This window comes from Haliotis rufescens, unplaced genomic scaffold, assembly GCF_023055435.1.
Source record: "Haliotis rufescens isolate VD_foot unplaced genomic scaffold, xgHalRufe1.0.p SCAF_26, whole genome shotgun sequence".
NCBI lineage: Eukaryota > Metazoa > Mollusca > Gastropoda > Lepetellida > Haliotidae > Haliotis > Haliotis rufescens.
Genome location: NW_025963957.1, coordinates 4086838 through 4102303, shown reverse-complemented (window position 1 = coordinate 4102303; position 15466 = coordinate 4086838). Strand labels below are relative to the sequence as shown.

At 40.9% G+C, this 15466-nt stretch overlaps 1 protein-coding gene across 1 annotated transcript; it reads left to right on the top strand.

The window, feature by feature from the left end:
- The first annotated feature begins 1962 nt into the window (after positions 1-1962).
- On the top strand, positions 1963-14732 carry LOC124147324 (excitatory amino acid transporter 1-like). Its single transcript, XM_048402360.1, has 6 exons — positions 1963-2152; positions 2755-2965; positions 8621-8854; positions 9189-9383; positions 10987-11121; positions 13984-14732. The coding sequence occupies exons 1-6, from the start codon at positions 1999-2001 to the stop codon at positions 14132-14134; spliced, it is 1080 nt and encodes a 359-aa protein (XP_048258317.1). The 5' UTR covers positions 1963-1998; the 3' UTR covers positions 14135-14732.
- Positions 14733-15466: the final 734 nt, after the last annotated feature.

The following is a 15466-nucleotide window of genomic DNA, read 5'->3' as shown; positions in this document are numbered from 1 at the left end:
AGGATTACTTCTGCTGATCGATTTTGAAAAGGCCCTTGATACGGTATGAAAACAATTTATAAACAAAGTTTTACAAAAATATGAATTAGGACCGAAATGTTAAGGTGGATAAATATACTAACTTACGATACTACGTGAATCATAATACAAATTGGACATCTATCAGAAGTTTTCACAAATGAAAGAAGCTGTCGACAAGGAGACCCATTGTCGCCATATATTTCCCTCCAAGCAGCTGAAATTGTAGGATGTCTGATTAGAAATCTAACGTTTATAGAAAAAATTACAGTCATAGATACTTCAGCATTGTCAAAACTAGTTCACATATTTTCGACACTACCAATCCCTCCTTACGACCTTGTCTTATCACTTGACAAAATATTTTACGATTTTATCTGGAACAACAAAAAACACAGAATCAAAAGGACCACTTTGACAAGAAAATATGAGGAAGGTGGATTACCCATGATTAACATTACAGCCTTTATTGACGTTCTAAAAGTTTCTACGTTCAGATTATATTGTACAAAACACAACATATGGTAACCCTTGTAATATCCCTATAAAAGATAGATTATCTTGGGGTGCTCATGTTGACAAGCAATCTTACGTTGAATAACCCTACTGGAAACATGTATTGAAAGCTTGGAACAAATTTTGTAGAAAAATATTATTAATGCTGATAATGTAGAACACTTTTTGTCCAAACCACAATGGGATAATCACAACTTCAAACAAGCAACATACTCCATAAACAATCGTCTAATAATGGAATTTACTCAATTAAAGATATATGCAATGAAAACGGATTCATGTCATTTGAGGAACTGAAACTAAAATACCCGATAAAAGGTACAATATTATACTACACAAATTGACTTTTCAATATACCAGACACATGAAAAACAAGAAAAAAGAATTTGTATATGAACAGTTGCTTAAGTGATCTAATGAAACCTGTTGAAGGCGCTGAAATCTTTTATGACAAATTAATATCAAATGAATATAATCTTAAAGATTGGGATAAATGGCAATACATTTTTGACTGTGAGTTTAATTGGATAAAAAATATTCACTTTTTGTAGATGTAAACTGAAGGATTTAAAACGTTTAGATTTTCAATACAGATTTCTACATGGAATTATCTACACAAAGAAGAAACTATCAACAATGAATCTACATGCAACTGTGTATGTATTTTTTGTGATGACGTTTTATTCCATACAAACTGGACACGCCTTCACCCCTGACAATAGGTCACGTTGGGTCGGATATTCTCGTGGGGCGGACAATCCCACACCCCTCAGAGAGAATGTCTCTCAGCATAGACACTCCTAAACAATGTCACCGCCCCAAAATGAATGCAGGCATACGTTGACAAGATCCAACCTGAACATCAGGCAGAAATCAGACAATAGAAGCCCGGGATAGGGACGTGATGAGACTCGTCCGTGTACATGTAAATAATATCCACCTTCCACAAGTTGAATATTTCATGAAAGAGCGTCACACAATATATAATAATATTACTGGTTTTGTACATGATGTGTATTGCTCAAGTGCACGTCACTTATAATAGAATCAATCGTGAACGCGACGTTAAACTCAATTTCACTTTGGTGACGGAATGTTCTTAGTTTGTCTCGAGTTTCATTGTATGTAAACTGCCGGGCAAAAGAAAGTATACCCCTGTGTTTTAAGGTGGCTAAAAATAAAACAAACAAGAAATGGTTACTCGATGGTGATGTATTTGATACGGGTATCATAGTTGTGTTATTTAGTTTAGTTTTTCGTCAAATCCATTTTTCAAGTGTATACTTTCTTTTGCCCAGGAGTGTAGTTTCTTCACGTGTGACAGAGATACAAATACGAGTACCCCTCAGACGTATGTCATAGTTACCTCAATACATTATGTATGTATCATAACTACACACGTGACGTCTCAGGGTGATGGCGCACAAGTGTTTCCGAGACCATGGACTGCTGATAGCAACCGTCATGTCTGTGGTGGTGGGAGGGGCGGTCGGGGTGTTCTGTCGCCAGCTGAACCTCTCCCCTGAAACCATCCAGCTCATTGGATTCCCGGGCGAGATATTCATGAGGATGCTGAAGGTGCTTATTCTCCCATTGATTGTTGCAAGCATGATCACAGGTGAGTGCCAAAGAAAAATGTCAACACGCCTGTTGCAAATATTCTTAATTCTGCAATGATGTTTTCGCTTAATCTGTGTATGTGGTAATATTTTTGAAATGTACTGCTCTTGAACCAGGACCATGATCGTTAGTATCAAGTTCCTGCTGGGAGATAAGAGTGTTCACAGCGAACCACGACCGTCAGTCTTGTAGAACACATTACAGTTTAACTGACGCCAGAATGATTCCTGTATGCGCTACGAACAGGTTATATAGTATTATTCAGGAGCTGTATTGTATTTACCATATCACGATTCTTAAAAGTCACAATATTTAAATCATATTCTTATATTAGATTTTATTTATATCCTACATATTTATATACAAAAGCCTATCGGATTCTTCGCAAATATATGTACTCTTGAAAATGACATTCGTGAAACAGGTTGAGTAAATTATACAGCCCATCTTTGTATTTGCATTTTGTATATATATAGGTATATGAAGGTATTTGGGATCATTCTACAACCAACAAATATGTTAATCCTATTCCGTCAAAAATGTACAGGAGTTTACAAAGAGTAAAAACATTTGAAGTGTGATTGTTTTGCTGATTGTCAGGTATTGCAAATGTGGACAGCAAGTCGTCGGGAAGAATGGGACTCATCACTATGGGCTATTATATTGCCTCTACTGTGATCGCGCTGATGATTGGCGTGATGCTGGTGTTCACCATCAAGCCTGGACAGATGACTTCTACAGTCCCCCCTGTACCACTTGACACCCCCGCACACTCTCCAACCCCCGGACAGGTGCTTCTAGATCTGGTCAGGTGAGTATAGTGAGTGATAAATGCATCACACTGCGGTCACAAGAACCCAGCTATTTAACGGTCCCTGGATAACAATGATTATGATGAGATAAAATGGGGTTTAACGTCGCGTCTGAGATTATTGCATTTACATAGCGACGTGGATGCACATGTGTTTGTGTGGCTGCTTGCACTAGTCCGGACGAATGCCGAGTGGACAGTGCTAGCCCATTAGATAACATGCTGCTGTTCAACATGAATACCCCACTCAGACACAGTATACTGACTCCGAGCCGATCAGTCCTTGTATGCCGAGCGCCAGGCAGGGAAACAAGAAGTGCCATCTTTTAATTGTTTGGCATGACGCGGCCGGGGAACCCCTGACCCTTCCGATCTCCAGGCGGACGCTCTACCACTAGACCACGGAGGCGGTTTGGATCGCCACGGATGTGGTGGATAGAAGAGTGTCTATAATCAAATATTATTTATCATGATTTGAATTAAAATTCAGCCCCCAAAGCATTCCATGTATACTGAACCACAAAAAGAAACGTCACCATGGAAAGATATATGAGAAACCTTATTTGTAAACATACTTTGAGACATATTAAAAAGAAGAAACTTAGCAAAACTGATCATCAAGGTTGAAGTTAAAGTGTCAAATGTTCTTCAAGTGAAACACAACACCAGTCTCTGAGACAATGGCATCATAAGTCAGTATCTCGTGTCGGTACATGGAATGGATGAGGCGGTTGATGAAGGCCATAGGCACTTGAGCCCACACTCTGAGGAACGCCTGACGCAGGTCAGCTGCAGTTGTCGGCCTTGGTAAGACGTCATTCAGTCATCTTTGAATCTCATCCCACAGGTGCTCAATGGGATTTAAATCGGGAGGGCAGGCCACTGCATGGTTCTGATGCCATTCTGCTGGAGGAGGTCTCTTGTTGCTCTCGCAGTGTGGGCACGGGCGTTATCATGCTGAAACTCGTGGTTGCGGCGACGTGCCAAATGAGGTATGGCGTGTAGTGTCAAGACTTAATCAATGTACCGAGCTGCTATGATACCATTGTCTCTCCAAGGACCGATGTTCTGGAAGACCACAGGGCCGACCCTCTGTGCAAAAAGAATTCCACCCACACTATGATGCTTGGACCACCCCACGATTCTCTCTCAACAACGCAAGCATCCGAATAAAATTCCCAGACTCTCTCTCTCTCTTCTGCTGTTGAGATACAGTAACGGCTCTCGTCTGAGAAGACTACCAATGCTGGTGCTGTGTTGCCCACTGAAGACGGTCCAAGCAATGACGTGGTGTCAGAATGGCTCCTCGGTGTGGCTTGTGACAGTGGAGGCGTCTGGTCTGTTGAGCAGTTTCCGAAGCAGTAATCAAGCGATCTTGAAGATGCTGTAGCACAATCTGACGATCCTGACGTCGGGTGGTGACCCTTGGTCTTCCACTACGTGGTCGGTCATCTGTAGTGTTGGTGGTCTGGTACCGTTGCTGGAGCCTGTATTTGGTTCTTACGTGGACTTGAAATGCATTGGCTACTTGCCGGGCAGTTTGTCCACCTTGCAATCGTCCAAGGGCTTGGTGTCGCTGATTTGTTGTCAATCTTGGCATGTGGTAGCAATTCAATAAGGAATGAATGTTATCCGATCTGGGTTGATGTTTATAGGGCAAGAGATGGGGGAACGCATATGCATTTCAATTTGCAAGGAACTCACTTGCATCGGGTTACCATGGCCGTTGCCGTGATGAGTTTGGGCGATCGGTTCTATTATCATCTGCTTTGTTTTTTTTATCATCAAATATCATTTTTCCGGAAAAGGCCATGTTTAATTTTAGAAACTTTGACAAAAATTACCCTGGTATTCAAATGACAACTTTTCATGCAATGTTACTTGAGGTGACGTTTCTTTTGCGGTTCAGTATAGATATGTCGGAATCCTATATTAAAATGTCATAATAATGTGATTGTATTGAAATATTTAATAGATGTAACTGATACTGACTGTTCATGTGTGGTTGTACGTGCATAATTATAAAAGATATCAAATGAAATTATTCATTTAATATTTTTGTGCAATGTAGATTGCTATGGAAGTAAAACAATTAATAATATTATTGATTTGTTGGTGATGGAATTGGCAAAGTCAAAGTCAGTTTTGAATACGGAAACAAAATGTCAAAGCAAATTGTATGGTTTGTTTGGTTGTTTGTTGTTTAACTCCGCACTCAGCAATATTCTAGCTACATGACGGCGGACTGTAAATAATTTAGTTTGGACCAGACGATCCAGTGGTTGAGCATCGATCTACTCAACGTGGATAAGATTGACATACATCAACCAAGTCAGCGAGCCTGACCACTCGATCCCGTTAGTCGCCTCTTACGACAAGCATAGTCTCCTTTTACGGCAAGCATGGGTTGCTGAAGACCTATTCTAACCCGGATCTTCACGGGTGGCAAGTTGCATGTAATCACTGAATGTAAGTGAAATCATTTGAGGTTTAACACCATCATCACTATAGACATTGACAACTTGTATTAATTCTTTCTTTTTTATAATTTGTTAGATAAAATAATGTAAGTTCACGGTCACTACGTTGGGTCCATATTAAACCCATGAAGATCCGGTTTAGAATAGGTCTTCAGCGATCCACGCTTGTAATATGCGCCTGACGGAATCTGGCGGTTAGGCTAGATGACTTGGTTGATGCATGTCATCGTATCCCAATTGCGTAGATCGATGCTCATGATGTCAATCACTGCAATTTCTTGTCCAGACTTGATAATTTACAGACATCCGTCATATAGCTGGAAAATTGCTGAGTGCGGCGTTAAACAAGGAACACTATATGTGCATTAAGCAAGTAGTCTCACATAAGAATATACTTACTCCTGTCTCGATAGTTGAGACGTCACTATCATAATTTCTGACGATTGCAGTGCCAATTCAGAAACTAAAATGTCGGTGTCAAAAAGCTGTTTCTTGAGTGCTTTTGTCAAGCTGAATCAGGCATCGCAGTTATCTGACTGCTATTGTCGCCCGTAGGTAAGGAGATCGCTAATATTGTAACTCCATGTTTGTTTTGTGAGAAAAAAAACCAACACCAACTTTAATCGCTTTTAACGATACATCGATGTAAAAGACTTCGAGTTACAGAGCCTTATTCGAACGTTGTTTTGACGGATAATCGAGACTGGTTATTTTCTAGTGTTTTATGTAAATGTTTTTATTTTTACGTTTTCTCTGAAGGAACATGTTTCCAGACAACATGGTACGTGCTGCGTTTCAGTCCACACGGACTGTGTTCGAACTTCGTTCCACGAAGAAAGAGACGGAGATTGGAGTCACGAGGTTCTTTGCGTCAAGTAATACGTCTGTCAATACATCCACCGACGTCCGAAATGACGAGAAATGGGTTGGAAAACTCACCTTCCAACCTGGTCTTAATGCCATAGGTGGGTCATTAGTGGCGGCTTGTGATCAGAAAAGATCCAAAACAGATATTTTAGTCGCAACAAACTATGTGTTAAAACATGTGGTCTTACATCATGTATTGGATGTAGAGCAGTTTGAAAGGGAAAACTTTGCTGTGGCTTTCGTTTTAACATGGCTAACAACATCAAAATACCCTGGTCTCTGTAATGGTTTGATGTGAACACATTCAGAGGTGAGATGACGTGAAATGGGAATTAACGTCGCGTTCAAGATTTTTACACTTATATAGCGACATGCATGTGTGTGTGTGTGTGCGTGCGTGCGTGTGTGTGTGTGTGTGCCTGTTTTCATATTGCTAGCCCACGATGCCGCTGTTTATCATGGAAACCCCAATCAGACACACTGTACTGACTCCTAGTTCTTGTCATATCCCCTTAATGGCATGAGCCAGGGTAAGAACAAGTGCCAACTTTTAACGTCTTTTTTGGTATGATGTGGCTGGAGACACCGACCTCCGCTCTCCTGGCAGATGCTCTATACACTACACCACGGAGGCGGTTGTACATATTTGTTGAACGATTTGTAAGCATGGATGAGTCTTGGGTTCACCACTACCAGCCAGGGATGACGTCAGTTCACGGACATTCTAAACGAGTAGATTACCTCCCGAAAGGTCGGACCATTAATAGCCACTATTGTGCAATCTGCAGATCCCACTGCGAGGAAATAGCAAAGCTCCGTTTTTACCAGATTTGGCACCGTCAGCTTTTCACCTCTTCCCAAACTTGAAGAAAATATCAATTGCCAATGCAAGAGAATAACCACAAACGGATTCCACTTGGCAAATAGCTGTGGAAATTATATGAATGGAACACTGAAAAGCGGTGATGACACCATGCGTTCGCGAAAAGGGTAAGCGTGTCCGGTCTGTCGGTGGCACCCGCCATTCACAAAAAAGTAGGTATTTATTGCCTGACACAGCACAGCAGTCCTCGTGCCATGCACGGCCAGTCGGTAAACAAACCAGACAATCAAGTGATCGATGAACCAGAAAATCCAGTGACACGAGAGTACCATTACTGATTTTGTTGAACGGTTCATTTGCAGAGATTCTTGTGTTTATAAGTAAAGAAAAACGTTATGAAAATTAATATATTCGATTTAAAACGCAGTGGGGCGAAGTGTTAACGTCTCGGCCCAAACATTTCTTTGGTAGTTGACTCACTTTAGATAAATGTCTGGCAAATGATGATGACGTCGTTTTGTCTCTGGAGGGTTTTTAACGCCAGGAGGAGGAAGCCATCTACACTAGTGCCAGGCACTCAAATGTGGTTGACAGATGTATTAGGCTCGGAGGGGATGCTGCTGACAACTCATCAGGAGGCAACCCCATCACAGTCCATCATAGTTAGGATCAGTCCCTTTCAGCCTCCCCTCGTAGCGCAACTTTCTTTTCTCACAAAGCATGGAATGATTACTGAAATAGGATCATGCATGGCAACACCTATTTTCTGTTCAACCGCATATATCCTATAATGCTGTTAACAGGTATGCTGTTGTACTGTGCTGTGTTCGGAGTGATCCTTGGCAGGCTCGGTGACAGTGGAAAACACATGCTCGGCTTTTTTAACACACTAAATAACGTCACGATGAAAATGGTGCACATAGCGATGTGGTATGTATTTGTTTATTAACAATAAGCTTGTTGCCTGCTTATAAATTCTTGCATTGGATTACAATCTCACACCAGAGGGATTGCTATAGACAGTCCAAATGTGAGCTATTGTCTTGACACAAAAATGAGGGCCACGCGGCTGAAATTACAACACATTTCTTATAAATGATGTGATCCAATTATGTGTATGTTAGCTGTATTAACTATATATTCGGCTGCGTTGTATAATCTGTATTTGTCAGAGCTTTCTTCATGACAAGCAATTTTGTAACGTTATGTGCTCAATAGTGGGAAGCAGGAAGGGATGGTTACAATATACCAAATCTACCACACCCTTATACGGCATTGCTCTCTGTTTACAACCCTGGTTATGAGGCATTTGACGTCAAGGAATGGGGTTCTCTATTGAACTCTGGATATTTGTGTGAAAAAGTAAACACTACAACAACATATATCTGGAAATAATTGGAGGTGGCGATTCCGACGCACAGATAATTAATTCTGAATTCTGAAGTGTTAGAGAACTCCCCATAAACGAATGGTCTGCTGTTTCAGGTTTTCTCCAATTGGGATTTTGTGTCTCATTGCTGGAAAGATTCTGTCTGTGCAGGATCTGACAGGAACAGTGCGTCATCTGGGGATATACATGGCCACGGGTCTGGCTGGTGTCATCATCCATATGTTCCTGGTCGTACCATTGATGTACTTTATTGTCACTCGGAGAAATCCCTACAGGGTATTGTATGGAGTTGCACAAGCCCTGGTCACAGCACTAGCGACTGAGTCCAGGTTCGTGGAATGTTGGATCTTGAACCCAAATTCAGTTTGCTAAATATCGGAGTTTGATGATCTTGCTACAAACGTTGGTTACAGCTAATATAGGATTTATGTGTGAAAGCAAATCAAGCGAAAAAGATGAAACATTTAAAGACATTGACAAACTGTATGTTCATGAAGTTTCTAGTTTCTCGAAATAACTGGTTTAGTTAGAGTTTACGTATGTTTAGAGAACATAGCACGTCGACACCAGGGCATAATCAGTCTCAATTATCCGCTGAAACATATTCAATTGTGCGTAAAAAGCAAATAGCGGTGAAAATAACTAACAATGGTGTGTCCACAGCTCTGCTACACTGCTGGTATCTATACGTTGCTGTGAGGAGAACTTGAAGGTTCACAAGAGCATCGCCCGCTTTGTGCTGCCCATAGGTGCTACCATCAACATGGATGGATCTGCTATGATCAACTGCATTTCTGCAGTTTATGTTGCTCAACTTAACGGTATAAGTCTTGGGTTGGCCAACGTTTTAAATCTTTGGTAAGAACGGATACTTTATTTTACTTTGAAATTAATCAAAACTGTTTCACTATTTATCTTGATTAAGGATTGTGGATCCACGAATATGCGTTGACGGCAGGTTGACGGCACTTTGAACAGCATTTTAATTACATCACAGTGTTTTAGTTAAAGGAAAACCTGACGTGGGGCGGGTTGTAGACATGTGATGAGCTAAAGGATCATTTAATTTCTTAAAGAATTCTGGATATTCATTATGTGGTTCCCAACTCTCTGATAGCTCTGAACTGTTGTAATACAACAGCCGTGAGGGACGTCAGGATATGTTCTCTCCATTTCCCATGATGACAGCACTTCCGAATTGCTAGTTAATCAACTTTTGTCCATCAAGAACATAGTGGCATTTGGAATATCGCTAGCATCATACAGAAACATTGTCGTAGTGGAGTCCGTGTTAACGAGGTTTCAGTGTATATATGGAATGTACATGTGAACAATGGATTAGGCATTCCATGATAATGAACAGAACCTAACTGGACAAACCTTCCTGTGGATCAAATGGGTACAGAGGTCTTTCATGAGCTCTGTTAAATCGAAATAAAGGGAACTGGTAATTATAAACTGTCGGACAAAAGAAAGAATACACATGATAATTGGATTAGGTAGGCAAGGTAGGCCTTGTTCCGGTGCCTCCAAACTCTCGTTCTTCCATCAGTGACATTGAGCAGAAAGCGACTTTTGTCTGACCAATGGATCCATCTCCAAGTTCTCAGATTCAAGTTCTGTCACACAATACACCATGCTGAACGAGCAGCTTTGTGGTGATCTCTCAACAAGGGACGCTTTATGACTCGTCTAGCCCTCAGTGCTGCTACTTTCAACCGGTTCCTGACGGTTCTGGTGCTGAAACGATGATTGGGCAACCAAAGCTGTTTCAGACGATTACTTGTTAAAAAGGGTTCTCTGCGTATGAGACGAAGAAGGTCCCTGTTTTTGCGATGTTTCGTCACAGGAGGTCTTCTGGATCTGGGACGGTCCTGTACATCACCGGTCTGAGCATCACAGCTTATGACAGTGTGTTGATGCCCCAAATTCCGACCAATGGCATTAAAAGACATTCCTGCGTTATGGCGTTCTTGTGGCGTTTGAAAAATTGCCTTCATGCCATGGTCACACAATGTCATGAAATAACTGTTAAAAACTGAGCTTAAGAAAGCAATTTTAACGTTTGGATATACTGCTTTTAGAGATACTCGAGGGTAGCATGCTGCACGGGCATACCATGCATGGCACGTTAGCTTTCAACACGCATGACTGATTATGTCATCTCTAGAAAACATAATTCTTTCCGTAATTCTATCTTTTAATGACTGTTACAAATATAGGGACCAAACAATAATGAAACATATTAGGGTGTGCTTAACTTTTTTCTTTGTGCAAACATCCCATCGAATTACCATATCTTGCGTGTTTCACTTTTAGCCACCATCAAACGTGTATGTACTCTCTTCTGCCTGTCATTTTATGTCGAGAGAAATGGAGTGCAGATATAAGTCTGCAGTACCAGAAGAAGACTCTATGATGTGAGCTTAGGCTAGTTGGATATGACCATGCTGTGTTGCAGCCTCCTCAACATCATGGCCAGTATTGGAATTGCTGGTGTCCCTGGCAGTGGCATCCCGTCCCTTCTCATGATACTGAACTCAGCCGGACTCCCCACACACGACATACCCCTGCTCCTCGCTGTCGACTGGTTCACGTTAGTACTATTTATTTGTTTGTTTCTTAACACAGCAGTAAGCAATATTCCAGCAATATCAGCACATCCAGTAAGTAATTGAGTCTGGAAGAAACAACCACATGATCAAATAGAACCACCTGATCACCAGTGTGACTTTTGGGCGGACAATTTGACTTCTAGGGAGAAGGGGGTTGAATAAACACACAACTCATAATTATGTGGAAATAAAAAACTCAGCTTCCATCTGCTTGAAAAAACATAATTCAGCCTCAATAAAAAGTATCGACCGCAGTATGGCCATCATCATTAATACAGGGTGAGCAAAGCCATAATCTTTTGAAAGAGAGACATGACCGGTACCTTGAGGTACAGTTACTCTTAATTGTTAATCATTTCAAATCTTCCATGTCAAGAGGCCACATCAAGCAAGTCACTGTGTTGTATGCTCGGACATTGTTATTCACTACACTAGTCCGGCTGTGATATGACTGAAACAGTTGTTGACTGTGATGTGAAATGACCATTTCACACCATTTACCCTTACTGGACAGAAATTACAACATAAACATATATACATATAAATACAAATAGTTTTTTGCAATAACCTTAACCGACGAGCAAAAGAAACGTTACCAATACTGTTTGTCCCTAAAAATAGAACCAATGTCATGGAAGACACTTGTATTGTCAAAAGACATGCATTAACAACATTCTTACAAGTTTCTCCATGAGAATCAAGTTGGCCTAACATGCATGCAACCGATTGTGAGGATGAAGGGTTTGTTGTGGTTGGGATTTGCAGGGCTGGGGCCTGTTGTAAAGGCTTGCTTTAGCTTGTAGCAAATGTTGGACCATTCGAAAGACACATCTTTTTTTCAGAAGGTTGTATTGAGAGAAGACGATGCCATAAACGTTTGCTACAAATTTTCGTTAATACGAGGCCAAACCTAAGAAATGACTGTGTGACTGAATCTTTTTTTGAAGGATCGACATGGATGCCAATTTTGCTGAAGATAGGCCCTAAGTAGGTGACTTGTTTTGTCCGAAGTTACATTTGCTTGGTTTTAGAGTGTGTCCTGCTTCTTTGATCTTTTGGAATACTGCCTTGAGGTGATTCAAACGTTTAAGAGATGTCATCTACATACATTAGTATGTACCGCCAATTATTTTCTTTTAGAGCCTCTGAAATGGTTTGCTGAAATGCCATAGGAGCCTTGTTTAGATCAAAAGGGAGGCGATTCCATTCCAAAGCACCATTGGCTTGATTCAAGGCCGAGTTGTGTTTTGTTCCTGGGTGGCGGGGTATTTGCCAAAACCCACTTGAACAATCAAGCAGACAAACAATTTTGGCATGGCTGTCTCCTACGGCATCAACAATATCTTCAAAGTATGGTAGAGGGGAAAATATAGGCTTAGTAACTACATTGAGGTGTCTATAACCAACGACAAAGCGAGAAGAGCTATCATGTTTTTTAACCATGACAATGGGAGTCTATCATTCAGAAAAACTGGACTGAACATTAACATTTCTTGCACCTGTCTGGAACATTCTTGCCTTATGGCTGCGGTTTGTGAGTCTAGTGTGTCTAGCGTCAGATGTTTCTATTTTGTGATGATGTAATTATGACCATCTTGAGGACAAAACTGGAGACATGCATTTGACTCTATACATATACTTTCAATATTGTCACTATTGTGAGGACAAAAGCTCCATGACGTTCACAAACAATAAACAATAAACATGGCACATGGCCGCTGTTTTCTTAAAGGGGGCACGGGTGGCCCAGTCGTCTAAGGCACTGCGATTTGCTGTGTAGGCTTGCGTCCCTTGGGCATGCCAGAAACCTATGATTGCGGGTTTGAATCCCAGTTCACCCCAATTATGTTTCTAGGTTTCTCAGCACCCTACCTGACTCGTGGGTTTCAACGAAGTAGTAAACGTCTGAAACCTGCATCACTTCGGGCTTTCCTCCCACATTAAGCTAACACGCCGTGATATAACTGGAATACTGTTAAAAGCGATGTTAAACCCAACTCATTCACTCACTGTCTTCTTAAACTTCAACCCTGAGTTTTGTCTTGTCGTCCACCCTGAACTGCCAATTGGGGGCCCTTGGAAAGTACCAATACAGTCTTCTGGACACTGTCCAGGGACTGACAGGATGACTGTCGTAGGTGGTGGTGACTGGAGGTCTGTCCGTCATAGGTTTGTCTTCCGTCTGTCCAGTGTGCCTCTAACAGACCATCAGCCTGGTGACTATCTTTCGGCTGCAGCCCAAACTCCCTGCACCTTGGTCATGCATTGCTCCTTGATGTATCATACAGATGGCTTGTTCTTTCAGTTGTAACGTTATTATCAGCATGTTAATTATCACTGCGCAACGGTTTGGGTGTGTAGCACGTGCATTACTCAGCAAACTGTTTTGGTTGTGTTTGGGCGATTGATTCTCAACCATTTTGTAACACTACTTGTGGTTTGGACTTAACAGGTCAACTTTCAACTGTCAACTTTCAGTTTAGGACAATTTGAAGAAAACTTCAACCTGGGTTTTGTTACATCTGGTGTTCTAAAAACTGGTCTTTACTTATAAATTGCTTTATTATACTGGTATTTTCATTGTTCTGTTTTAAAATCACCTACATCCGTGAGAAACGTTTAACAACCTTTCTATTGGTTGAATTTGAAATGTGCCGAAAAAACTCAGTTCTGTGTTAAGAGGAAAGAAAAAACAACGTGACTCTACCACAAAGCTCCCCATACCAAACCCATCCTCGCCATGTTTAACTTATTCTGTTGATGTTTTCACTATTGGTTTTGAAATGAGATTTCATACGTCTTGATATTCAAAGTATAATATATACAAACATCTACATTTTCAGGAGTCGGATTGCAACAGTCACCAATGTGTGTGGGGACTGCGTGGCTACATCCTGTGTCCATCACCTCTTGAAGCCATACGCTGATGACGTGACTCTGGGTGATCGCGCACCTGCTGGTGGCTCCATGGTTCACGAATATGAAACTGTGTAGAGCGAAGAATCCAGTGGCCAATGTCAATGATAATGTCAACGACCCTTTGTGTGTTTCCCATATTTGTCACGGCCACTCAGACGATGTTGACAGTCGGCCTGTCCTGTCATAACATTACAAAGTGCACACAGCCATAAAACGAAACAAGGTAACAATTCGAATATATTTGTTTTAATGTGTGGAAAAGGTTCTAAGCCGCAGAGGTCTACAAGCACAGATGTGGAGAGTGATCCTGCTTGGCTTGTGCCCTCGCTAAATTGTTTCGCAGTTTATATCTCCAAAGTCTCAAAACGTGTAAAATGCCTTAGCTAAGTCACAGTTAGACACTGGTTTTCAATATATTAGACTATTCTTTTCATAATGATAGCAATTATACCAGTAGTTTCTCTAGATTCCAGATGGTTAATTCTGACTCGGTCGCCGAATGACAAGGGCTACGCCATGTTTGTTTATAAACAGTGAAAGTAGTCCCTACTTGACCTTTGATATTTGCATCTCTATCGGGATATGACCCCAACGGATATTGTTTTTTGCGGCATTTCTGCATGTGTGACCACCTATGGTTAGGATATCCTATTTTAATACCTCCCTCAATACATTTATGGAAATTGAGCGATTAAGTAGAGATCTACTATTACGTGAAATTGCGATGCAGCTAAAGTTATCTCACTCACCCAACATGCCCCAATGTCATGGTATTCTATCTCGATACTCGTGAATAAGTAAAAAGTGCCTTCGTTGTCACTTGCAGCAATCGTAATTAAAACTTGGTATGTTCATGTATATTGTTTATTGTGAAGCAATTTACTTATTCCATCACAGATTAATCTTTTTTTCATAAACAAATAATGGGTTTTACAAGAAAGCATTTTTAGTGTGTGAGTGCAATTGGTTTAACCCCGCTGTTAACAGTATTTCAGTTATATCAGGGCATGTGAGATTGATGTGGAACGAAAGCCCGAAGTGATCTTCTTAGCCGTTTACCACTTTGGTGTAACCCACAATGAAGATATGGTGCTGACAAACCTAGACATAATCGGGGCAAACCGGGGTTTGGATGACGTTTCCCCAGAAAGCCTTTTTAATAAAGGGTTTTTACACTCTTTTGTCTCAAATCCTTTTGAGATTTGAGTGAGATACGTTGCTTTGATATAATTTCATGGCCAAGTCTTGGTACAACATTATCTCACATGTAGGACTGCTGTAAAGTTTATATTTGTACTGGTACATGTATTTTAGTCTCATGAAGATTCCGAGTTATCCGTAGTTCACATGGTTCAATTGAGCATGGCCTATGGGAGCAATATATAGTAAATCGATTACGTTAATATA